This window comes from Amphiprion ocellaris, chromosome 16 (genome assembly GCF_022539595.1).
Source record: "Amphiprion ocellaris isolate individual 3 ecotype Okinawa chromosome 16, ASM2253959v1, whole genome shotgun sequence".
Lineage (NCBI taxonomy): Eukaryota > Metazoa > Chordata > Actinopteri > Pomacentridae > Amphiprion > Amphiprion ocellaris.
The window spans coordinates 8,647,996-8,675,050 of record NC_072781.1 but is presented as its reverse complement, the minus strand read 5'-3'; the positions used below and the strand labels follow the sequence as shown (position 1 = coordinate 8,675,050).

The following is a 27,055-nucleotide window of genomic DNA, read 5'->3' as shown; positions in this document are numbered from 1 at the left end:
ACAGTGGATCAGCAGCTTGTGAGAGGGAGTTAGAGGGGGCAAAAGCAAAATGTAAAGGCAAGGAATGCTGTATTCTGTAATATTTATGTGGCCTATGATGACTTCAAGCTGGATTTTTCTGAGGAGGCAACAGTTTACTGCCAAATTCATTACATTTACTTAAAATAATATATGTTGTGTTTCCAGCTTCTTTATACTGACCCCTAGTGAACAAAAAAAAGATATTTTAGGTCTAGCAAAAAGTATGCCATCCCACTTTTAAAAATGAAAACAAGTGTCCCTTTTTGTATTAAAATGTGATCAAATAGCAGAGTTCAGCAGCTACTTTACTGTGCAACCACCTTAAAGGGGCTTTTAAAGTGGGATTAAGCCAAGAATTCATCACCTGCAATAAAATCCACAGATGATAAACAACAGGCTTTGAGGTGAGAGGACAGGAGTGCATATATCCAGCAGCTAGAATGGACTGACTGCTTGTTTTTTTCCTTGCTTCATGCTTGCATCTTGTGTGAACGGGTGCAAATCATTGTAAACAGCGCAGTATTTATGGATGTCCATTAAAACTGGGTGAACTTTGCCCACCACCCCGTCTCCCCACAGCTCATGTGCGGACGTGCGCTTCCTCCGCCGCGCCTCCTCCGTCATCCCATTTATCACTGGAGCAGGAACAGACGCAACTTTTCCTTTCAAAGAAGCGCCGGAGGAGAAGCCGAGCGGTTTGGCAGCGAACACACAGTCAGTGTGGAGGGGAGGTTGATGGAGCGAGCTGCTGTCTGCGCTACTAGGATTGTCTGTGGAAAAAAGAAAAAAATCTTTTGTTTTCTTAAATAGCTCAAGAAAGTCGCGCAAGCTTCTGCAACGTTTCCTGGTGAGTGTGCAAAATGTTTAAAATGTGCATTTCTTGGCTGCGTTTTGTAGCTAGAGATTAATCTTAATATAAAAGGTAGATAAATGTCTCTCGCAAAAAAAGGTCAACATTTGAATTCGTATTGTGATGCCTGCTGGCTGAGATGATAAGAGCTTGATATTGAATGATACACCCTAATAGGCTGTCAAAGTTTTTTTTGTTATTTTTTTCTTGTTGTCAATTGTCATATATATATATATATATATATATATATATATATATATATATATATATATATATAGGATTAGATTGGATTGGATTTTCAATAGTGGCTAAATGTGATTTTCTACCTACCCCTGTCTTTATCAGAATCAGAATCAAACTCAGAATTAGCTTTAATGGCCAAGTACGTACATAACATACAAGGAATTTGGTTTCGACTGTTGTTGTCACCCCAGGAATATGGAAGACAATAGTAAAAAATTAAGAAATTATATAAAGAGGAACAGAGAGGGAAAAAATAGTAGTAATAAAATTAAATATAACACAATATATACAGAAATTTCCAGCTAGAAAGGAATATATAAACACAGTAGTGACCTACATCATGCACTATATTAGGTCAGCAGGCAGCTTAATTGCATTTTCCTCCTGCATTACTACAAATCTGCTTTTATCTGGTTAAACACACTGTTTTTCTAATTGCCTTTATTAATTGGTTTTCCATTTTAGTCTTACTTACCTCATATGCATGCAGGTGGGGATTTAAGTGACCACTTTAGCTGGAAATTACAGACCGTAATCAAGCTGGTGTGTGAAGTGACAAGGTCCTAATAACTGACATAAAGGTCTTTGCGAGACATAGTGACGTCACCCGCCGTTTTTATTTATTTATTTCCCCAGAAAATACCACAAAAATATCACACGGGCCACATCTGAAGCACTGAGCCCGTGCACTTTGTTTTGATCGTATCTTGTTGCCGTGAACTGTGACCTCGTATGAGTAATGCTGGGGACTTTCTATTCCAGGTGAAGATGTGCTTCTCTTACCAAAGAAGATTCAGCCTGTTCAAAAGTCCACACAAAACAGCTTAGTTGAGGAAGGCGGTCACTGGAACCATGAGCCTGAAAGTGTCAGCATTTTTTACCAAACTTGTTGGGTGACATTGCTCTCAAATACAAGTTTCTCAAAACCAAAATAAGAGTGCCTGGTAAGACATGGGGGACTTAAACATCTCCCACATGGCAGCAGCTTCTACAGAGATGCACGAGAGTCTGTCAGAGGGAAAGACGGATCATTACATGGACAGCTATGACATGGACTATGGCATTCCCCCTGATGAGATCCCAGACACCACGCAAGGTCAGGCCTTCTTTGTGGCCACCATTGTGATCGGCGTGGTCCTTGTCTGCATCATGCTTGTTTGTGGGTTGGGAAACTTTATATTCATTGCCACGCTGACACGCTACAAGAAGCTCCGCAATCTCACCAACCTGCTAATCGCTAATCTGGCCATCTCAGACTTTATTGTGGCGGTTGTGTGCTGCCCGTTCCTGGTGGACTACTATGTGGTAAAACAGCTTTCCTGGGATCACGGATTGGTGCTGTGCGCCTCTGTGAACTACCTCCGGACTGTGTCGCTCTACGTGTCCACAAACGCATTGCTTGCCATTGCAGTTGACAGGTGAGTCTGTTATTTTGCTCACATTTCTGTGTCTGTGATTGTGTCTCCCGTGAGCGTGCACATGTGTTCCGTTCAATAAGCCACTGCATCTTTGGAAATCTTGCAGCGTTGTTAACAGAGATTGGAATCAATTAACGCAAGTATTTTTTTGCGTCGATATTCTGTCCTCTACTGAAAAAATCTTGCAAAAACAGTGTACCCACATTGCTGTGCAGCTTTAACTGACAATCACATTGCAGCAGATAATTTAAACCCTGTGTAAAGTGATTTTTTCTTCTCCGACATGAGATTTTGCCAGTTATTCACGGTTATTCTTTATCCATGAGTTTTTGAGTGATGGGGATTTTGACGCAATGCTTTTTCATGATTTTCCTTGTCAGATAAGGTAAATTGATTTTGAAATTAAAGCAGGCAACAGATGTCAAGGCTTTTCCTCTTGTGAACAACAAAAAAATAAGTGTACTGGTAAAGGAATTCAAACATCATCTTTCTTGTTTTTCAGTTACCCATTTCCTACTGGTCGATATAGTGACACTTTACAACATGGTGTAATATAATGATGAGTTAGATGAGTGACGAAGAGCAATTTTTTTGGTATTAATCAATCATTCGGCAATGGTTAGTTCAGTGATTACTACCTGTGAGATGGAGCCACCTTCTTCATAGGACATTCCTGAAGGCCAACAAATCAGTCGCTCAGGGAAATGAATTAGGAACAACTCCATCATCACTTTTCACTTAATCATTAGTTATTCTGTCTGTGCTTCCCCATGTAAAGTCACACATCTTACTATGTAAGCTGTCACTCTTTACTTCTTGGTTATATAACCATTACTTATTCTGGTCGTACACCAAAGTCATTTATTAAGTTAATAGTTCTGCATTACTTTATGATTATGTGTCACTACTTTCAGGTTTTTGGGCTCCATATAATAAAATAAAGCATCATCTTACAAAACCAACAAATACTTATCAAGTGTATATTGTTGCTCTACATATTCAGAGCACATTCACACCTACTCTAAGGTTAAACCAGATGCTAAACCTACTTGTAAAGGCATATTGTAATAAAAATATTGTCACAAATCAGAGGCTGAGGCAGGGTCCTGACAGATATTACCTATTGATAACATTATGTAGCATGTTAAGGCCTATTCTTGCTCAGATTCACGACACTAAGGGGAAATGTACTTCCCCAGTCAGCCCTTAATTATTGACTTTAGTTACTTTCCTGAAGTCCTTCTTCAGGCATTGATTTACCTGTAAAAGCAATATTCCTGTGTATCGAAGTTACATATTTAGAAGGTTTGTCCATAAAAATAATGTATTCCTGCCTTAAAATGGCTGATGCTTTTCTACAATGGTGGTTCCTCCAGAATGTGCAGCTCTATGAAGTTCATTCCTCTTTCATCAACCACCCCACCCTGCTCACTGCAGCTCAGAACACCAGCTTACCCCCATCTCTGCTGAAATACCATAGAACTACTCCATGCTACACAATGGCAAGTTGTATTATTGGTGTAATTCAACCATACATGTTAGAACTGGAAACTAATTCTGAAGAGGAATAATGAAAGTCTCACCCCGCAAGTAGAAAGGATTGGCTCCATATATTAGTTTTTTATGAAACCCTGGAAGTCTGAATCAGTATGTTTTAGATTGTTGTTGGTACACTGCAGTTTCAAGTTTGAAATGCTCAGTTATTGTGCTTACTGCTTATTTTGCTCATAATCTGTCTTCCAACCAAAAAAAAAAAAAAAAAACACCATACAGGACACAAAAACACGATTTTCCCTTGAGAGGGTCTTTAGCACTCTAGCTCCCGAGTCCTATCAAGCTTTCCACAAGAGCACTTCAATGGCTGTGGCTGAGAATTGCACTTTTAATACTTTAGAACAATTTAGAAATACTTGTACCTGAAACATCCATCCATCTATCCATCCATCCATCCATCCATCCATTATCTATATACCACTGAGTCCTCATTAGGGTCGCAGGGGGCTGGAGTCTATCCCAGCTGACTTAGGGTGAAGGCAGGGGGCACCCAGGACAGATCTCCTGTCTATCACAAGGCTACATATACAGACAAACAATCACACTCACATTCACACCCACGGACAATTTAGAGTTACCAATTAATATCAGCATGTTTTTTGGACTGAGAGAGAAAACCCACGTATGCACAGGGAGAACATACAAACTCCATGTAGAAAGATCCCAGGAAGGCCGGGACGTGAACCGAGGATCTTCTAACTGCAGGGCGAAAATGCTAACCACCTGCACTATCGCACTATTTACATCCACTAATCCTAAGATGCCCATAAATGAGCACACTGAAATATGCTATTTACTAATCAGCTGTCAAGTAAGCCAAATGTTTTCAACCTGGCACCACAATGCAAGTGCAAATTTAGAGTCTTATATTTACCTAGACGTATTACTCATTCAGATTAAATTGTTGTTTTTGCTCACACTGTCCTCGGTAAAACGTGGAAAAACATGTCTTTTTTTCATTTGTGATTATTACCGTAAAAAGTTGAACAGAAAACAGTCCCCTCGGTGCTCTGTTTGACATGCAGCAGATAGATATCCTCTGGCACAGGTTGAAATATACAGTACTTCAAAGCTGCATCACACTCCGAGGGATTGAGTAGGAAGTCATGCTGTTTGCATACCAAACAATCCAGGTTGGGTCTGCTCTTGACACAAAAGACCTTCTGACTGAAAAAACACATTGTCAGTGGAATTCAAAACAACTCATATGAGCAGCTATAAGCAATATTTAGAAATAGCAGCGTGTCTACTTCGCAATAAACAGGCGACAGACACAGATAGGGGCGTGGTGGTGAGAATAGTAAAGCAGTTTGCAGCTGAGGAGCAAGATATTTTCTTCAGGAGATGGGATATTTCAAGAACAGAAACAGAGTTTAAAGAGGGTGAATAATGGTGTTCCACAGGTGATGAGAAAAATGAGTAAATAATTGATCAAGTTGCTCCTTAACTGCTGGCTGTGTAAATAAATACTTTGATATCAAATTCACCATATCAGCTTAAAAGGGAATGATATGCCAACGTTCACAGCTTGCTTCTACTTCCCCAAAGTGTCCAAAAATAATTTATTTCAGTTTTACTTCTAGGTTGAAATGACTATACTTGATGGTGTTGCTCAGAGGGCAACCAAGAAAGCATATCGGAGATGATTGGTACCGTGACAGAGGTGAACAACTTTCTTTGTTAACCCAGGCTTCTTTTCTTCAGCCTCTGTGGACATTCACATAGAGAGGGGGTTGTTAATGTGCCATGTCTATTTCTGTTCAAATCATCTGATTGCGTACACCTACATCAGTCAAAAGGGTGTTATAGTGGAGAGCTATGAAGAACATAAAAATCGATGAGGGTAAAAAGCGCTGTGGCTGCAAATCATGCAAGAGAAAAATACTGGTTGAAAACAGTTGACTGTGCAAATTAATTTAGTTATTTCACTGATCAAAGCACAACAGAGCTCTGAAACATTAAACTTCATACATTTAAATATGACAATGAAGAAATGAATTTAGGTCTTTCCCATAATGAATGATATGTGGTTATCACTTCAGTTTTTTTCTTAAAGTGAAGTTAATGTTATTGATTGAATATTCTTTGTGATATATACCAATAGAATAATCAGTTTTATAATCTGTGTTTTATTAGTGGCAACACCAACAGCGCAGCGTGGACTGGTCAGTAAATCAGGACGAACCAGTTTTCCACATCATAAACTGAATACATATGTCCCCAGGGCCTCCCCTCAGTGGAATGCAGCCGTCATTAATGTACCTGTGCATTCCCAGCCTTTCAAAGTCAAAATATCTTCTGTTAATAAAAGATCCATAGTGTAGCATGGGCAGACGTGTTAAAAAGAACACATAAATTCCAATCAGACTGTTCTGACAGCAGTGAAATTGCTATAAATAGGTCTAATCTAGGACCACATGTTCACATAGCTGAAAACTAATATGAAAAAGTCAGATTTGGTTGTTCACATTGTGGAAAATTCTGCATGTGGAGGTAAAGAAACTATATTTGGTGCCAGTTTAGCATGTGGGAAGTTCTACCATCTTTTCTTTCTAACTGAACTGATTTTTTGCACCTGTGTCTTGGATATTTAAAGCCCCCAAATCCAAGGCTTTGTAAGTATTGATGAAAGCCTGAGTAATTGCAATGGTTGCTATTGATTTTTTGCCTTCCTTTTGCACAATAGTTGCTTTAGGCTCTGTTTAGTGTGTGCCAAGTTACATTTTCTAAACTTCACAAACAGAAACACTAACTTCCATCACTTCCACCCTATGGATGTAACACTATCTCCTGCGATGATGTAGAACATACATTTATAATGCAATTGTTTTTTTTCAGAGAAGACAGGGTTAGGCAGTCACTTCTCATTCTGTGTTTGTCCTTTTTAAATTACAGTTTTTACTGCTTAAAATAAAGAAGTAAATGATCAAAATTCTTACATTTTCATAATTCTGGAGTACCATTGCTTTATAAATTTATTTTCAGTGGAAACCAGATTTTTATGCCAAGATTTTCTGGTTTAGTGAGATGGCCTTTACTGTTTGATGTAGGCTGATACCTGCAAATGGCATGTACATGGTGATGTGACAATGATAAAGAACTATAAAAAAATTGCCCTCTGAAGCTTCTGTTCCATAGGAGAAATATATAAAAGTGCATATTTTACACAGAATACAAGCTCATCGTCTTTAGGGCGTACCTTACAACATTATGTGATAGAGCACAACTGCCATGCAAACAAACTGCAAACTGAAATATCTTCATGAGCACCAGAATGCCAAAATCTTGATATCAAGCATTAGAGGAAGATATAATGATAATGAAAGGAGGCAAAAATACACACAAAAACAAGAAGAATAACTAACTAAACAGAAAAATTAGACAACACCCACTCCTTCCACAGGAGTAGTACACACAGTATTCACAGTTGTACAAATAATTCAGGTTTCAGTTACTTTATGAGTAGTGATGATTGATTTGTAGCGAAAACATAACAGTGAATTTAGACAATGATGTCAGGTGGAGGCTAGATGATGTGTGTTCATTAAAGTGCAAACATATCTGCCAAAGTAATTAGAAGTTATTGTTCAGTCAAAAATCCTCCTGACACTGTTACCGACAAGCTGCAATTTGCTGAACGCAGTTTGTTATGGAGAATTCAGAGACTGTGAAGCATATATAGGACTGTTTACTTCTGTGTGCTCTGTGTCTGAATGATACAGACAGAGCACACATATTTAAATGTTAAATGCATCTAAGGAAGTCTGCATGGTGATGTGGTGAGAAAAAAATAACTGAAGTGGAATTAAATCACACAGAATTATAAAACAACTTTAAAAAAAGCATTTTTCAAAACATGTTTCGTGATGTTTGATTAATTTGTTGATTTATATATGGTGGGGACAGAGTAATTTATTTGAACTGTTAAGTGGCATGTGTGAATATGTGTAAACATAGGCCACAAAGATACTTAGCACAAACAGCCATACGTGCTCACACCCACACAGATGCCCAATTTAGTACCACCACTTAGCCTCTACCATGCATATCTTTGCAGGCAGAACATGCAAACTTCACGTAGAAAGGACCCATCTGACCAGCAGGTTTGAATACAGAATCTTCTTGCTGTTGTTCTAACACCTATATCACCATGTCGCCCCGTGACAGAAACCACTGGAACAATTTCAAGATTGTGCTGTAAACTTGTTTACTTTTGTGTACGCTGTATCTATGTAGCCACAGGTTGAACATACAAACTCCACACAGAAGGGCCCCAGCTGACCAGCAGGTTTGAACAGAGAACCTTCTTTCTATTAGGCAGCTGTTCTAACCCCTACTCCACCATACCACCCCAACAGAGAAATCACTGAACTGTTTCAACATTTCACTACAACACCGTAACTGTTGCTTCATATAAACAGGGCCACCCTCCCAAAATGGGGGTCACAACCCCCACAATTCCTGTTTCCTCTGGGACCACTGTGACCTTCACTTTCCAGATCTGTTCAAGCTGCTTCTCCGTCTTCTCATGCTCCTTCTTGTTGTTCCTGTTATCTGGGATTGACACATTTATCACAGTTACTCTCGTCTGCTGCTTGTCAATCACCACTTATCAGCTTGATTGGCCAGCAACTTCTTGTCAGTCTGTTCTAGCTGCAGGTAGGAAATCTTGATTCCAGCCAACACCTTTCTCTGCTAGTGGTACATACCATGAATAGAGCTTGGTATTCCATGATATTTCCTTCCTCTCAGCACCCTCTGTCTTCTGCTGCGTGAGGCATTCCCTTAGAAGTTCATCCCAGGAGGCCATATTCCAGATCTATTCATGGAGTGTCTTTATTTTCTCCTGGATAGTGGTGCTGACACCTAACTCCACCTGTTTCCATTGTTCAAAGAGTTGCAGGGAGCTGGACTTTGGGTGGAACACTGACACTGAATGCACTGTGCTGAGTTTTTGTGTCTTGACATCAGTGGGATCTATCTCCTTTGTGGCTCTACAAAGACAGGAACCAATGTTTTCACAGCATCCATATATATATATATATATATATATATATATATATATATATATATATATATATATATATATATATATATATATATATATATATATATATATATATGCAACATTGGCATGATTATTCATTCATTCATTCCTAAGCGAGAGCATCCATATTGATCAGATTCACCCATTGTTAATAATTTAAAACATGAAAAAGATACATTTTATTGTGATAGTCCATGCATCGCTGTGACCTGTCAGTCAGTTCATAGTAACAGTTCTTCACTGTTGATTTACTGAAGAATTACTGAAGAATTATGAAATATTCAGTTCGCTGAATAATGAAGCAGGGTGTATTGAACTTTAATCTTCCATGAGTGACTACGAGCCATTTGGTGAATCTATAGAGCTCACTAAGCCCACAGACTGCTAACTAGGCTGTTTGATTTCATTGTTTTATAGCATTCTTAATATCACAGCAATGATTCTGTGTTCTTTCAGGTACATGGCCATAGTCCATCCTCTGAGGCCTCGTATGAAGTATCAAACTGCGTACTGCTTGATAACGGGCGTCTGGATTGTTCCCATTCTGATATCAATCCCGTCTGCCTACTTTGCTTCTGAGACCATGTACCCTCATGGTGGCAGCACCCCAACCACTCACAAAATCTTCTGTGCCCAGATATGGCCTGTGGACCAGCAAGCCTACTATCGCTCCTATTTCCTGTTTATTTTTGCAGTAGAGTTTGTTGGGCCTGTCATCGTCATGGCAATGTGTTACGCCCAAATTTCCCGTGAGCTCTGGTTCAAAAGTGTCCCAGGTTTCCAGACGGAGCAGATAAGGAAGAGGCTGCGTTGTCGTCGGAAGACGGTGATGGTCCTGATTGGGATCTTGACAGCGTACATCCTGTGCTGGGCACCATACTACGGCTTTACCATCCTGCGAGATTTCCATCCAACACTCATCTCCCGCCAGAAGAACTCTTTGGTGGCCTTCTACATTATTGAGTGCATCGCCATGAGCAACAGCATGATTAATACCTTCTGTTTTGTCAGCGTCAAGAACAATACAGTTAAGTACCTGAAGAAGATTGTCCTGCTGCGATGGAGGTCAACATACGCCCCAAGTAAGACTGTGGATGAAATGGATATGAGGACCTCTTGCGTGCCTGTAACAGAGGAGATCGAATGCATTCACTTGAGATGAAAAGAAGGAACTGTATTCTAACAGTCACTGAGATCTGGACTGTTGATATGCAAAGTCTGCATAGGTGGCATTTCTCGTGCACATTCTTGATAGAGGTTCAAGCCTCATGAAGTGCAAGAAGAATTCAAACAACAGTACACTGACTAAATGAAAACATATTGCATACAATTTCTAGTCAGGGGTACACACAGTATTTGTTTATTATTCTAAGTATTATGAGAATGTGATTGTTGTGCCATTCATACTGTGGTTATAAATTGTCCATTGTAAAATGTTGTTTCATCTGTATAAACTGTAATACATGTAAGACTTGCTAATAGTAGCCTCTACTGCCCTTACTGATCAGTAATGATATGTTTTGTCTTGCTTGTGTTTACTTTCATTTAACTGGTTCTCAGAAAGGTAAAAGAAAAACTGTTGAGACCAAGTTAAAATTTTAATTTGTGTGTGTGTTTTTTTGTTTTTGTTTTTACTTTTTTCATGTTATGTCTCTATTTAAGTGCTAATTCTTTCAATAACTGGTATTCTGACAAGGACATATCCCATGTCTTTTGAATGTATTGAAAAAAATCTTGGTTATTTGTCTTTGTAACTAATAAATATATTGCATGTTATCTCTGTAAATCAATTCCTTTTACATGTGCTTGTGCTAATAAACAGAGACACTGGAAACAAAGCCTTCTTTATTTTTGAAGCCCTTTTTCTTGTTTTAAGGTCACCTATAATATCTATGTACTTATTTCTGAACAGGAGTACAGCTTCAAAGGGACAACACTGGACAGCATCTCATTATTTACAGACACGCATAATGGGGACAAAAGCACAATATCCCCCCCCCAAAACCCCAGCTTTCTTACAAATATGTTAGTGCCCTTTATTTGTTTGAAAAATATAATGAAAATAAGGAGAAGTGGGATCTATTTGTTAGGCATGTTACAAACAATACACAATAAACAAACAGCAAAGTTCTTTACAGTGCTACCTCTGTAACAGAGGAAAACGAAGAACATCATATACCTGGATTTTCTATGTCCTTCTAAACAATGTTGATATGTATTTATGTCCTGTCATTAAATTAAAACTTGCACAGTGGATGTTACCAAGGAGTGTTAAAAAAGTCCAGAATAATTGCAGAATTGGTTTTTAAAGATCAACAGTAAGCGTAAGGTTTTGCTGTCATTCTTAGAATCAACATGCAGAAGTGTCTTTTCAAGATGTGTTTTATGCAGTGACTTTCAACTATTTTTCATTTTCAGTGCCATTGTTCAATGTGTGTTACCAACCCAGCTCATGAATATTACATTTCTCCATTGGAGTGTTTCTGAATTAAAGTCACGGCTGCTTCATTTTTGTCAGAAGATATTTTGGGAATGTCTTACGACATGTCACTGCTGAACTGTATTAAACATCCAAGATAGCTGAAGTTTTAAAGGTGTCAAAACATTAGTAGGGAGATATTTATCATTTAGAGTCTACACTGTCATGAGACATTCTGCAATGTCATAGTACCAACTGTTTGGATTGGATTTCAGCTGGCAAAGAGACTGGGTCTGCCTGTCATTCACCAAGAGATAAAGACATCAGGAAAGGTCTGCCATTTTATGTCCACTGGCAACCGAGCAGCAACCTCTGTGGTGAATGAAGCCAGCACACAATGCCAAATCCTGTAGTCCCTCAAATGCCATTTGATGCTGGTTACATAAGTGGGCCAGTTACCATAGACACCCATGTTAAAATGTCCAAAGTTACGGCAGAAATAAACATGTTTACAACCTGCTACAAAAATGTTTCGATCTGCATTGCTAATTTACTTGCCCATGACAGTTGTAAAAACTGTGGATTTTTACGTAACTCATGTGTTTAAACTGCATTAAGGCTTAAAGTCATGCATAATTAAGGGTGTGGCCACTTTGAGTGACCTATAGGTACCATCATATGTCAGTCCAAGGCCAAAAGAGATGAATGCTTGGCCTGCCTCAGCTCCATAAATGCTCCACTTCTTTGCACATTTTTGCATTAGCCAGGAGTCGCCATCTTGACTGAGCTGAGCTTGAAAATTGCTCTTTGGGAAATCTATGTGTGGTGTCACGGTGTTATTGATCTTTATAGAAGGTCGGTGATGGCAATACGTATGTTTTCCATTTTTGCTCTCAACAACATCTGTCTTTAGGATTGTGAATGCCTGATCATAAATTTATGTGAATGCTTCCTACTATCCTACGCACTAATTCAAGTGGTTTCCTCATGTGTAGTCTCTATTTTGCTGCATATACAGAGCACAACCTCCTGCACTTACAGTGATTTTGTGTAATATGAATCTGTTTCCTAGGACACTGGGTTCAGGTAAGAGCACTTGGTCATCAAAAGGCTCAAACAGAGTCAAAGGTAGGCTATCTACTCCTGTAGAATGTGATACCACCTGCAATGCACGTAACACTATTGCCACTGATTAAAGGCCTTGTCACATCAAACTAGAATTTAAACAGATGGAAATTTATGAATGTATTGCAATACAATCAGACAAGCCATTCTCGAAAGCAAAGTAAATCCAACCTAATGCTGTGCATAGAGGTCAAATCTGATAGATTTGTACTATGGAACAGCATGCCATTTTGATAGTGCTGACCTTTAAAGGGACAGAGACCCCAAGCGTCCATTGTGAAAGAAGATTTTGTAGCTTCTTTGTTAGCTGTGTTGCATTCACACACTTCTACTTAACCTCTTTCGTTTTTCATGTAAAAATCGCCAGAAAATGCCATTTATTTGCAGACAGTTTTAAAACATGAGTAAATGTTACAGATACAGAAACAAAACTGTATGAACCAGTTGTCCAGCGAACATATGAGCTATCCTAACAAGTTTATCAATTGATGATTATAAAGACAATTATGTTTTGACCAAGTTGCTAAAAATGTTGGTTTATATACAAGTAATTTGCACTAGCAGCAAAGTCTGCTGTTTGAATGAATCATTATCTGCTGCAGTGATGAAACCACTGTGTATTTTTGACCAAAGTCCACAAGAAACGTACATTAGTGTTTTGCAAAATGCATTTTTAAGGAAATAAAACTGACTGGATTATGTTCCTGGTCAACATTAACATTTACACAATGTATTCAGCAAATTGTGTAAAACAATGATGCTGACAAAGTGGCTGCTTAAAAACCGTTTCAATCCACATTTTAACAAGCTCAAGAATTAACCTGTAAAGTAGAAAAAGAAGTAATGAGATATAGTCTCTGGAATACTTTCATTTTGAATTGTATATGTTGACCTTTTTCTTATTCAACCTCATTCCACAATATGTGTCACGCTCATTGTTCCACAATAAGCTTAGTCAGGTTTCTCCTCATTTGGCCATTAGACTCTTGTTTAGTATGTTGAAAGCTTGTGAAGACTGTCGCCTCTTATGGTAATTTTCTCACAGGCTAGTGTTTGATGCTGGGAAATGTTTACTTTCATTGTGCTTGCTTATTGCCCCTATTAGTCACTGTGCTCTCGTCCCTGTAGGTGAAGTCACAGGTAGAGTACGCCCGTTTGTTTTGTCCCTGTACCTCACTTTCCTGGAATACATGCTATTAAGTTGTATAAATACATATTTTAACACATTTATTTTTCAGCTCAGCTTCCCGTTGTTTGGCTTCAATGGGCTTTTTCTTGGGGAGATTGCAGTGCTTATACACTGCTATTATGCCTCATTTCATTCCTGCCCTGAGGCTACATATTTTCCTGTCCTCCAGCAACATTTACAGTGACTCTCAGCATTTTCATACATATTATTATTTTTGAGTATGTTTCTGCTTTTCTAATATTTCTCTCATCTCAGTTGGCAAAATGATGCAAGAGATTGTGACACTTGCAAGTCCTATTAATATTACACCAAAAACAACAGAAATAGGTCTGCACTACTGGTCAAAAGTTTTACAACACCCCAATTTTTCCAGTTTTTAATTGGAATTATGAATGCATAGAACAAATAAACAAATTCAATTTAGAAACCAAAATGCATTCTACACTTCAGACTCATCAAAGTAGCCACCTTTGGCAGATACAACAGCTGAACACACTCTTGGCGTTCTTTCCACAATGGAAATCAAACATTCGTCAGAAAGTTCTTCTCAACTCTGTTGCAGAAGTTCCCATAAATGTGTAGCACTTCTAGGTTGCTTTGTTTTCAGTCTTCTGTCCAGTTCATCCCACACCAGCTGCGTGGGGTTTAAGTCTGGAGACTGTGCTGGCCACTCCATGTTTTCAAGCTTACCATCTTGTTCTTTTTTTCTAACTTACTTGTGGCATGGCTTGGACTTATGTTTTGGGTCATTATTTTGCTGACCAACTAGGAACATACCAGAAGGTACTGCATGGCGTTTTGGTTTAGGGTACCTCTCTCTGTACACCGACCCTGGAAGCAGCAGCAGCAAAACAGCCCCAGACCATCAAGCTTCCTTCTCCATGTTTGACAGTTGATGTCACACACTGAGGAACCATCCTTTCTCCTACTTGACGGCGTACAAAAATACTGTGTGATGAACCAAAGATTACAAATTTTGATACATCAGTCCATAACACCTTCTTCCAGTCTTCAGTAGTCCATCGGTGGTGTTTCATAGCCCAGGCAAGCCTCTTTTTCTTATTCTGATGTCTTAGCAATGGTTTTCTTGCTGCAACTCGACCTGTCAAACCTGCAACTCCAAGTCTTCTCTTCACAGTTGAAACTGAGACTTCATACTATGACCACTACTAAGCTGTGCTTGAAGCTGTTGCCCTGTGAGTCGTCTATCACCAACCTGTTGACTCTCAGAAACTTGTCTTCTGATTCTGTTGTGGCTTTGGGTCTTCCAGATGTCTTCCTGTCAGAGTTTCCCCAATTTCTGACTTCCTTTTGATGGTGAAGAAAGCTGTACTCACTGACACCTTGACTTTCTTCGCAATTTCTCTATAGGGAAGAACTACATTTTTAAGTGTTATGATGGCCTGTCTCTGTTCTATTGTTAATTGCCTTTTCCTCACCATTTTTATAGCAACACACTACTTTCTGCAATACAATACTCTTTAAATAATGCTCTTGAGGGTATGGTACCACAGTGTCTTTCAGCACTACTTTAATACAGACAGAGGGATTTGTAAGTAGTAAAGAAAAGTTGGGACATCTGTAGGAATTTGTAGCACCAACTTTCAAGGCTTGATGCTGCAGAACAGCTTTCAGCTGTTAACCCATTTCTTGTTCCCTGAAAAAGGCCTTATTGTATAATTCTGAAATGTACATTATTTTTCAGTTTTGGGTTACCTTACTATTTTGTAATCTCTGGCAGTTCACCACTGACCTTTGTACCATTTCAAGCTATTCATTGGACTTGAACTACTTGAATTTCTATAAAAAACTGGAAAAATGGGAGCATCCTAAAACTTTTGACTGGTAGTGTTTGTAAGGACTATAAAATATGCAAAGGTTTTTATAGAAACGGCACAATGCTGTTTTTTTTTCAGAATCCCCTCAATTGCATTAATACCACTAATGTCAGAGCTTGGTGTAAACAAAGGAGTGTTATCTTAAAAATTATGAGATTTGAACTGCTACAATATTAGATTATGTATGGATATTAACCAAAATATTAAACTGATTTAATAACATCGTGCCAACCAGTGGACAAGTGTAATTTATCAATAGTCACAAAACCCCAGTGTGTCCAGCTGTGGAAGGCCATATTTTACATTCTGCATGTTGCAGACTCATCTTCCCCGCACCTGAGTATTGAGATTTTAGTTATTTGTTTCTTACGCAATGGTTGCATGGTATATTCATTTATCTGCAGTTAGAGTCATGCACAACTGGTATCATGGGAGTTGGAATAAAGAGTTCGATCCAAATCCACAATATATGGTGCACGGCTTTTCTCTAATCTTTATAAATTGACTGTGTCTAGAACAAGTCTTCACTTCCCTCTTCCCTGGGCATCAGGAATTGTACCACAAAAGGACAGACCTGAGTGTTATTCATGTCCAGACACCATGTGGCATTCAGGAATTGTTCACCTTCTATAGTGGGAATCAGCCTGCAGTGACAACACACCCCATACCAGCAGCGCCATTGCAAATTTTTGGTCCACCACATGGTGTTTGCATGAACTCAGCTGATTTTCTTGTTTGTTTATTCCTTCCATCAGTGCTACCAGCAGAACCCTGGGCAGAATTCCTCGACCACAAAATAGATTCTCATCTGCTTGAGTCCAGTGCTTATAATGTGTTTGCCTTAAAACAGTCACCTTAGTCCACAGTGACTGTGTTTTGAATGTGTGTCCACAACACAAACAAAAACACTGTATGAATGTGACTTTGCAGCCTCGCAGTTTATGTTATGTGTCTGTCAGACAAATCTGTCTAATCTCTACTACAGTGACACTGAATACATCAAAAACATGTTTACTGACAGCATATTTTCCCTTTGTGAACTCCTTGTTCCTCCCTGTGTTTCTGTTTTCTCCCTTCCCGTATGCCTTTATGTTGAACATATCCAGGCTCATGCTAAACAGCCACACAATGGTGGTTATCAGCTCATTAAGTCAGTCTATATTTTCTGAGTCTAGCCATGAGCAAATTTACATAAAAATGATTGCGTTGGCACCTGATAACCAGCAGAAAAACATGAACAGGCCTATTTAAATTGACTTATTATCACTGTGCTATATAAGACACATGTAGATCTGTTGTGTATTCCGTTCAATTAATGTGTTGCTTACATACCTTCCAGGGATACAAGACAATAAAAGCCTTATTGTGTCAGCTGAAATCCTAGGAAGCAAGTAAAGAAACAATATATAAGCAATTCAGACAAGAAGGCTTACTTGCAAATCTTTTAAGGTCTACAAATGCAAAGCTTTACTGCTATCAAGTGTCTCTGATTTTGTCGCTAATGAAATTGCTTGCAGCTCGCCGAGAGACCTGCTCACTATCTGTGCACCAAGCTCCATGGGACCTACAAGGAACGGTGACGCCTTTTCACTCAGTCTTCGCCAGATTGTTTCATCAACCACAGTGGTAGTAGACATTCTCTGGCCATTGATTCTTGTTCTATTTGTTGTGTCTTTTTTTTGACTAGCAATTTCAATCCACATCCACTCACTCTTATCTACCCAGGACCACTGCTCAGCCTGCTTCCAGTCCTGACTGCTCTTCAGCTCCCCCATCCTCTGCCTTCCATCATTCACCTTTGGCCCTAAGTTGTTGCAATAAATCTTACAAATCTCTTCTTGAGTCTGTGTGTGTCCTCCATTTGCTGAATCCTAACAGTGAGGGCTTTGTACAGCTGCACATCTGCCATCCACTTCAACAACTTTACCAGCAACTCTTATAAAGATAGTACTTCGATCATTTAACAACACTGCCTCACACCATCCAGTCAGCAATTATACTGCATTTAAATATGATTGGGAAGGCAATTTAGTTGTCAGAAACAGGGCTGCTTTCACAATATTTAACAGCTGCTAACAACACCATCTGTTGCTTTTAACACTCTGAGTCTCTCCCCTTTGACATTTGTTAGTCAGTTACTAGTTTTTTGTTGGACAGAAAATAAATCATATTCAATGTTTCATCATTCATTTCATTTCATCTGTCGTCCAAGTATGTATATCTTTTTTGCAATTACTGGTCTTATTAATTCAAACTATGATTAAATTGTGTTTTCACTTGTTGCTTAAGGTCTAATAAATCAAATGATTAGAAGGTTTTACTGTGATCAGCTGGCTGTTTTGCCTACTGCTACATTCAGAAAAGAGGGTTGTCAGTGCAGATTAGACCTTGTTATTGTTTCTTTTTTTCCGTTCTGTCAAATGATATCCATCACAGTTGGACTCTAATGCCTATAAAATGTTTTTGATTCATATGAAGTGCACATGTGCACCCGTAGCAACCTTTAAACCACAGACCTCCCCACGTCAGTACAAATCCCAATTTAACCCTTGAGCTTTATGAGGAGAGTTTTATGTCTTTGAAAATATCTAGATGGGTCTCAAGTGGCAAAGACGTTATGCAAATTAATGAAAGACATGGTGGTGACATTTCACTTGAGGTAATAGGGGTATGATTTTACTCACCCGCTGATTTAATTTGTTTTTATTTATTTATTTATTTATTTTTTACTTTCTGACCCTTGTAGTGTGGTGTTTGTTTGTGTCTCTGTCTTAACCTGTGGCCGACTCTCAGTTTAACCTGATGTCAGGGGAAAATCCAGCAGGGTGACTTTATCCAGAGAGCCAAACCTGACATTAACAAAACATTCTTCCTAATGTTCACTCTCTACTTTCCCAAATATGCTTGGCTTCAACTTCACGTTACATGTTAACCCATTATTACCACAGCAATCAGGCTGCGGTGTATTAAAAACTTTCCTTAAATGGCTGAGCAGTTTGAGTGCACATCGAGCAAGATGAGTCTGTCCAGGAGGCTACATGTGACATGAATAAGAAATTGCTTCTTTTCTTTTCTTTTCTTTTCTTTTCTTTTCTTTTCTTTTCTTTCTCTCCTTGCTGCACATATTTGAAAATGACTTTCCAAGTGACACATAGATAATTCTTCTCTATCCATGGGAGTAGCATTTTTTACTGTACAACTTGCTTCTATATTTATAAGTGCCTAAATTTCTATATTCCGTTGGAAGAAAACTCACCAAGGGCCACAATTTCTGTCGTAAACTACTGGAAAGAAAAAAAAAATCAAGTATCAAATACTGACAGCCTGTAGCCTTGAAAGGTGGCTCTTAAAGCTTGTATTGCTCTTTCGTGGAAGGCGACAGCTGGAGCGATCTTGAATTTGCACAAATCCTGATGCAAAGTGACAGCAAAAACTCTCAGAATGTATTAAAATATCCATAAAGCCTTCTTAAACACTGTTGTTGACATGCTGTGTCCGAGGTTTGTTTTTATAGGAAGGAAAATCATTGGATATATTTTTTTTTCTTCTTCTTCTTTTTTTTTAAGTATTTGAAATGCAGAATATTAAACCTCAGTGGACACACCTACATCCAAATAACGTATGTATCATCTTTGTCTATAGATTTAGGATCAAATCAGAGAAATTTTTAAGAATAAAATATATAACATAATAACAAATGCAAATTTGTAATTTTACAAATGCATTTATATTTGTGCATCTTTAGGAAATGCTCAGTGTGTGTAGACTTTCCTCCAAACATTACACCCCTTCATTCCATAAGGAAACAGAAACAAGGCATGCTCTTTAGATGAACAGGTGGATAGGTCTTGCCAGAAGCCAGCAGCGGACAAATGGCTATTAAATGTCAAACCAGGGCTGTCTTTTCTTCCCTTATATCGCAGTTTAATGCTTGTGCATTTCCCTACCCTCATGGCCCACAGCTTTGCAGGCAGAGGACATCTGTGACAGCAAATCATTAGCTGGTCATGAATAATGATTCTGATTTCAGGCTGAGTTTGTGCTCACAAGAGGACAATTTGATCAATACTGCTCCTTTAAGAGCCTAAATGAAGATCTGTCCTAATGATTCTTTATTACACAAGGTTACAGGTGTCACCAAACAGCAGTGTGTAATCTGAGAGGTTGTCATGCGTTTTAAAGTGCAATCTTTTCTGTTCACTGCCCATAACATTACTTGTAACCTCAATTTATTTATTTTTCTTTGCTTTTATACAGGGAACTCGTATCTTCTATTCAACAATACATGTGATTGATTTAAAACCGAATTGTTTTGGTTGTCCAATTGGCTCAATTTTGGCTCTCAAGAATGTTTTTGAAGTGGTCTAAGGCAAAAGCTATATTAAATCTTTCCTGGTTAGTTGTATTTCACTCTTCAAGAAATATTCAGATCTCTCCCCTTTTTGGACACTCTATCGCATTGTAAATTAAATTATAAATGAAAAAAATCTATAAATGTATCATGTGTGGCCCATGGTGACAGAGAGAGAGACAGATTTCTTTTTTAGTTTTTTGCAAGTTGATTCAAAAAAAAATATTTAATTTCTGTTGAAGTTTGGTCAAATGCATCCTGTTTGCTTAAATTATCAGTCTGATGTATCTATCTGTATTGGTCACCATTTAGAAAAGCCTAGTCTAACAATTCATACTGTATATCAAGACAAAAAACAAAACCTATAGATCTCCAAGATAAAACTGTGGTGAGGAATAGATGGGGATAAAGGCATACAGCTATTTCTCAAGCTTTGGGTGTTCCCAAGTCACAGCAGAAGTTTGGAGCCACCGGATTAACTTCTGAACAAGTAGGTCTTTGAAGAGGGAGTTGAAAAAGAACCCAAGGGTCCCCATAACAGAAAACCAGAATCCTTCTGCAGAGATAGTAGAATAGAATGGAAGAGAAGCCCTTCTAACAGCGCTTAATCATTTAGGCCTTGATGGTAGAGTGGCTCAACAGAAGCCACTTTGAGCAAAAGGGGCTGCTTGTAGTTTTTCAAACACCATTTTGAGACCTCTCAGAGCATGAGAAAAAAAACATTATCTGGTCAGATGGGACAAAATAGACTTCTTTGTGTAGAGCTCCAAGCACTGTGCCTGTTCAACAGCAGGCTCTTCTCAGCACCTGCTAATGCCATGCTAACGGTGAAGCATGATGGTGGCTTATCGGCAGCAGAGGGAGTGAGACTGGTCCGAACTGAGGGAAGGATGAATGTAGCCCAATACAGAAAACCTGCTCCTGAGTGCAGCAACCTGCGACTGGGGCAACAGATTGTGTTTGAGCACAACAAACAGACAAAGTATGCAGCACAAGATAACTCTGGATAAGTCAGTCAAGAGACAGACGGGAGAAGTTTCTGACTGTCCTTGAGTGGTCCAGCAGATGGATGCTAACCATTCAATGGCATTTGAGAGAATGTGTAAGAAAAAATACGGGCCCCAATTCAGGTATGCAAAGCTTGTAAAGTCAGAGCTGTTATTGCCAATGGGCCTCTACAGAGTATTGAATTAATGGACTAAATACTTTTGTAAATGAGACATTTCATTTTTGATTTTAAACACATTTGCAAAACATTCTATTGATATGTTTCCACTTTGTTAATGTGGATGTTTGACTGTGAATTAATGGGAGAAATGTCAATTTTATGTATGAACAAGTGTGAATACTTACTGGAGCAGCTTTACAATGCGGTAATGGATCACTGTGCAATTATTGGCATGACTTGCAATTAATCATCATAACATGGTTTTGTAATTGCAATCTCAGGTGGTATACAAATAACTGATGCACATGGAAAACGTGAGCATGACAATGATACAGGTCATACTTAACTATGGTGCCATTCTGATCTTAACGACAGCGTCACATCTACAGATCAATATATCGTTTTTGACTTCAGCCCCACCAGGCACAAACTCAAACAGAAACCCATCCATTCCACTATGTCACCAACTGTTAATGTGGCTCTGGACTCCCATGAGCCCGGCACGGCAATGACAGCCTGTCAAGGTCCAGATTTCAGTCGCTCTGGAGCTTTAGAGAGTTAGAACAGGGCGAGTAAACAAAGCAAAACACATGTACAAGTTCTCATCACTTAGCAGTTCCCTGGTGAGACCTTCCATCAATACCAATCCAGCGGGCTTGAAATCTTTGTCAATCACATCTTCCATCACTGCATGGGTCTGAAGGCACGTTGTCAAACATGGAGACATTGTGTTTATATAGCAGACCTATTACTTATGGCATGTGGAGAGAGTTATCAAAGCCACAGCAGCAGACCAAACATATGGCATTAATGAAACAGAACCTTATCTTTAGATTCATTCATTTTGCAGAGCCAAGCAAACCAAATATTTACTCTCCCACTACAATTTAATGGTATTCTTGACCTATTATTATAAATTCCTGTCACAAAATTCTGTCATTCCAAATTTTCATGACATGTTAGTCATTTTGTTTGCAATGACTTCTTACTATTGTTTTCTGTTTTTTTAATTTAAATTTATCTTTCTAAACAATATCTACGTGTTAGACTCTAACAGTTAGAGTCTTGGGGGACCAGAAGCACCCAACTCTGCCTGTGTAGTTTTAATAGATGGAAGAAGATGCTTCCTCGTGTGCTCTGTTGACAAGCCTAAATGTTTATTTTCCATTAAACAAGATAAGACTAAAATAGTGTATGGGAGGAGCATGTAAGTAGAAAAATTTGAGACAGTCTGTTCTGTTTCCCAGAGTTTCAAAATGCTGTAATAAATGTAGAATCTAGCCCTATAATTATAGGTTTGAATGATGTCTGTGCTGCTGGTGTTGCTGAAATTTTGAGAAATAAAAACACACCATAAATAATGGTCATTGGAAATTGCTACAAAAGAAATTATGCCAGAATCTAAGGATAGTACATAAGCTTTTAAGCCTTAATATAGATTGTACTTGGGATAAAAGTTGCTTTTGTATGAAAGAAAAGGGTGTGTTTTCATTTTTGTTGAGAAGAAATAACATTTTGCTGAGATGTTTGTTTCTTTTAGTAGTTTATTTTCGAGATCCCCGGTAACAACAGTTCATAGTCCTTGGATGAGGGCTGAACGATATTAAGTATTAATTAGCAGGAGTGCTGTTATGAAAAATATAATTTTTCACCTGTTGTGTCTCTTGTGTGGTACCAAATGTTGCTTCTTAACAGTGCGTAACACTGGCCTTTTATTGTGACCTTGACAATTGCAGTACAAATTGAATGCGTCATGGACGAGTCTTCAGAGTAATGGAAAATTAAGTGTTCTGGTTTGCTGCCTCTGGGAAAAGCTTCTCCTTCACCCCAGGGATAAAAGGGAAACACAGAAAATAAGGAGAATAAGGATTCTTCACCTTGCTTGTTTGTTGTGTTGTACATTTTAAGAACGCACACTGGATATATGTCATGAGTGGTTGAAAGATCTGTCTATTTTAATGGCATGTACAAAATTATGCATAGATTTGAAAATAGTTATCTAACTAAAGTAACACTAGTTAGAAACACTTGCATAAACATAGACACACATAATACATTTTACAGGTTAAAATAATAGTTTACAGACAAAATGTTATTGCCAATTGATTTATCTCTATAAATAAAAATGGGTTTTCCTTGGGGACTAATGCCTTTTTGCCAACAGATTCTGGTAGATATTCGACTATAATTCAGTTATTTGTAAAAAAAAAAATACTAGAACACCTCATTATCGCTATGGGTGACAAATGTAAAAGCAGAAAATTTACTCAAATAGAATCTCTCCATGCCTATCTCAATCTTCTCTTCAAAGTTTTAACTTTGAATGAAGTGGGAACTTTTTTGTGTTTGGTAGAGAGGTGTTGGCTTATTCAAAGCTGCTGGAGAATTTGTAGATACCATAGAGTATTTTTACTATATATCTTCAGATATGCCTGCAACTGGGCTTTGAAGTGGACCAATACTTTCTTTGTGTTAGTCGGCTTGACGACACCTAAAACCCCAATCAAAATGTGTACAAATGGATAATGGACATCGTGACTGTGGTTATCAACTTTCTTGGTTAATCAAGGCTTTCTTCATTGAGTTCTGTTCACACTCCTATAAAAAAAGGGGGTGTTTGATGTGTCATTTGACTCTGGTTCTGCACAAAATGGAGGGATCCCTACTTAATTCAAGAGGAACATGTTTTTATGGGGAACTATGATGGACATAAAAATTCTAAAGGTAAAAAGAGCTGTCTCTGCAAATGACCCAAGAGAAAAATGCTCACACATAAAGGGATGTCAGTAAGCCATTCTCTGATGGAGAGTTTGTCAAAGAAAGTCTGGTGGACTCTGCAGCGTTTATATGCCCGGAGAAGAAAGGAGCGTTCGTTAATGTGACCCTTTCCAGGCGAACCGTAACGAGGCGGGTGGAGAGCAGCGCAGAAAGTCTGGAGCTTCAGCTGCGCAACAAAGTGGACGATTTTGACGTTTTGTCCTTGGCTCTGGACGGGAGCTGTGATGTCCGTGACACAGCCCAGCTACTCATCTTTGTACGTGGACTAACAAAAACCTTTGAGATGACGGAGGAGCTGGCAGCTGTGCAGCCAATGAAGGGACCACGATGGTGAGTGATTTGTTCACTGAGGTAAATACACGCATGAACAAGCTGGGACTAAAATGGGAGAATTTGTTCGGTGTTACAACTGATTGCTGTCCAAATTTGACAGGGAAAAATGTTGGACTTTTGAAACGGATGCAAGATAAAGTGACTGAAATAAACCCAGAACAGAAACTGATATTTTTGCATTGTATTATACATCAGGAGGTGCTGTGTAAGTCAGTGCTAAAAATCAACCACGTGACTGATGTTGTAACTAAAGTAATTGACTTCATCAGGGCAAGAGCATTGTATTACAGACAGTTTGTTGTCTTTTTGGAGGAGATGAGAGTGAACATGGTTACCTTGGTTACCAGACAGCTGTCAGATGGATCAGCCTGGACAAGGTGCTTAAACAAGTTTGGGATCTGAGAGCAGAGATTCAAGAGTTTTGTGAGAAGAAAGGCAGGGACATCATCAAGCTCTCAGATGCAGACTGGATGGCAGACCTTGCTTTTGCTGTTGATGTGACTGCATTAATGAATGAACTAAATACCAAGCTGCAAGGCAACGGCCTCTTTGCACATGAAATGTACAGCTTGGTGACTGCTTTTATGAGAAAGCTGAAGTTTCTCTCAAGCCAGTTGGAGGGCAACATTCTCATCCACATGCCCACACTGAAGGAAGTCACACCATCAAAAATATCTACAACTCAATAGGCAGCAATCATAGTGTAAATGAAAAAACTAAATCTTTCATTAAATAGTTGTGTTCTGTGTTCCACATTTTCATTGTAATATTTCATTTACTGTTTTTATTGAGATATATATTGAGCAGAGTTTTTAAGTGTATTGGTCCGGCCCTTAACAACCGTCAAAATTTCTCGTGGCCCCATATGAAAATTAATTGCCCACCCCTGGTCTAAAGTATGAGATGAGCGAGGATTGGGTAGCAACTTGACAATGCTCTGTGATGAACAGAGCATTGGAAATGGAAGCGTTTAGAGATTTCTTGATTAAAATGATAGGCTAGGAGTTGCTTTGTGGGTGTCTGACTTGAAATGGAAGCAAAGTTCGGATTGCGATCTCAGTCTGATTTGTTTTGCTAGAGTGAGAAATTCAGGCAGGCTTTGGAGATAATGTACTGATTGAATACAAAACGTGTCTTCATGAAAGAATTCTTGTGGATCTTATATTCATCTTTGTACTGAAGAGAGCTAGAGAAGCTGGCAAAATAGTAATCCACTGAATTTCTTAAATTGCTGACGATTTGGAGGATAGTTTGACAGACTGTGGGAACCCGAGGCCATTCAGAATGGAACCATGCTCTGGTAAAGAAACTCAAAAAAATGGTAGAAGGAGCAGGTATCTGTGTAGAACTGAAGGCCATTTAGTCATCACAGTGGGTCATAGTAGAGGAAGGTGACATTATTCAGGTTTACGAGGGGTGCTGCCAGAGAAGCATCTTTGATAAGCAGTGAAGGATAACTGTGTCCAGAATTGACAGTGTAAATGATGTGAATGAGAACACGTGAGAAACGCAACAAGGACCTCATACAGTGACACACAAGGTGAGATTCCGGGAGGTTACTTGCCGGGCGATGACACCGGTAACTCAGCAACAACTGAAGGTGGTTGCTGGGTGAAGTAGAGGAATAGTATGTGACTGGCATCCTGATGGATGTGATGGGAGTGTACAATTGCTGAAATGAGGGGACTGGTGTCCTGGTGCTGAAAATGGACGGAGGAGGTTTTTGAGATGAGGAAATTAAAAAAAAAAAGGCAGAGAAAATGGCTTCCTGGTGCCAGCAGTGTGAGCCGCTGAAGGTTAAAGTGGGAATCAGAAGTTAGCGAAACTGATATTCAAGTGCCAGAACTGATAGCAACTGATTGTTGGGTGTGGACAGTGTGGATGAGAGAAACTGGCATCCTGGGGTATTACAACTGAATGCATGTAGGTCTCCCTAGCAAGGTGATGCAAACAGTTTGTGCTACTGTAACTGCATAGCTCAATTCAATTCAGTTCAATTCAATTTTATTTATATAGCGCCAATTACAGTTCAAATTGTCCCAAGACGCTTTACAGAACCCATATGCCTGAACCCCCAGAGCAAGCCCTAAGGTGACAGTGGCAAGAAAAAATGTATAGGAGTGAAGAAGTCTAAATATCCATCAGGTCTTAATCCAGTGGAGTTACCAAAATACAGCTGAACAGGTTTGCAGATATAACATATCATCTTACCTGTGTTGGATTGTGATCCAGCCAAATTAGATGACATTGGTAGAAAGCCAATTTTTGTGACACAGAAGACACTTCATCTGTGTAAAACACTGCTCTTGTGAAAAAAGAGATGTTTAACCAAAGCAAACTTGTTTCTGCATTTACAAACCGCTTTTTGTGCCATATGTTTGGTTCTTCTAATCTGAGCCTTGACAGTTGTCTCTACTGAGGCGTGTTTTGTCAGGGCAAGCTGGAGTAAAATGAGGTCATTCCATTCTGTCAGAGTCTGTCGGATAATTTTTTTTCCTGTGTGGGATGTAAACATTCCAGATGAAAATCCCCTCTAGCTTGACTTTTGGAATGACAAATTGTGTGTTATTTCAAGCATTTTCTGGCATCTTGTCCACCTTCTGGTTTGTTGCTCTGTAGAACATGGACAGTCATCGAGCGTTACTTAACTCAAAACGTTAACACTGGGCTACTCGAAGCAATGTTTTCTTTGGTTCAATATATTTAAGTTTTTATTGCCTG

The 27,055-nt window shown here is 38.8% G+C and overlaps 1 protein-coding gene across 1 annotated transcript; it reads left to right on the top strand.

The window, feature by feature from the left end:
* Positions 1-514: 514 nt before the first annotated feature.
* Positions 515-11,053, top strand: prokr1b (prokineticin receptor 1b). The gene is made up of 3 exons (XM_023280742.3): positions 515-868; positions 1,877-2,532; positions 9,590-11,053. The coding sequence occupies exons 2-3, from the start codon at positions 2,066-2,068 to the stop codon at positions 10,293-10,295; spliced, it is 1,173 nt and encodes a 390-aa protein (XP_023136510.1). The 5' UTR covers positions 515-868; positions 1,877-2,065; the 3' UTR covers positions 10,296-11,053.
* The last annotated feature ends 16,002 nt before the right edge of the window (positions 11,054-27,055 follow it).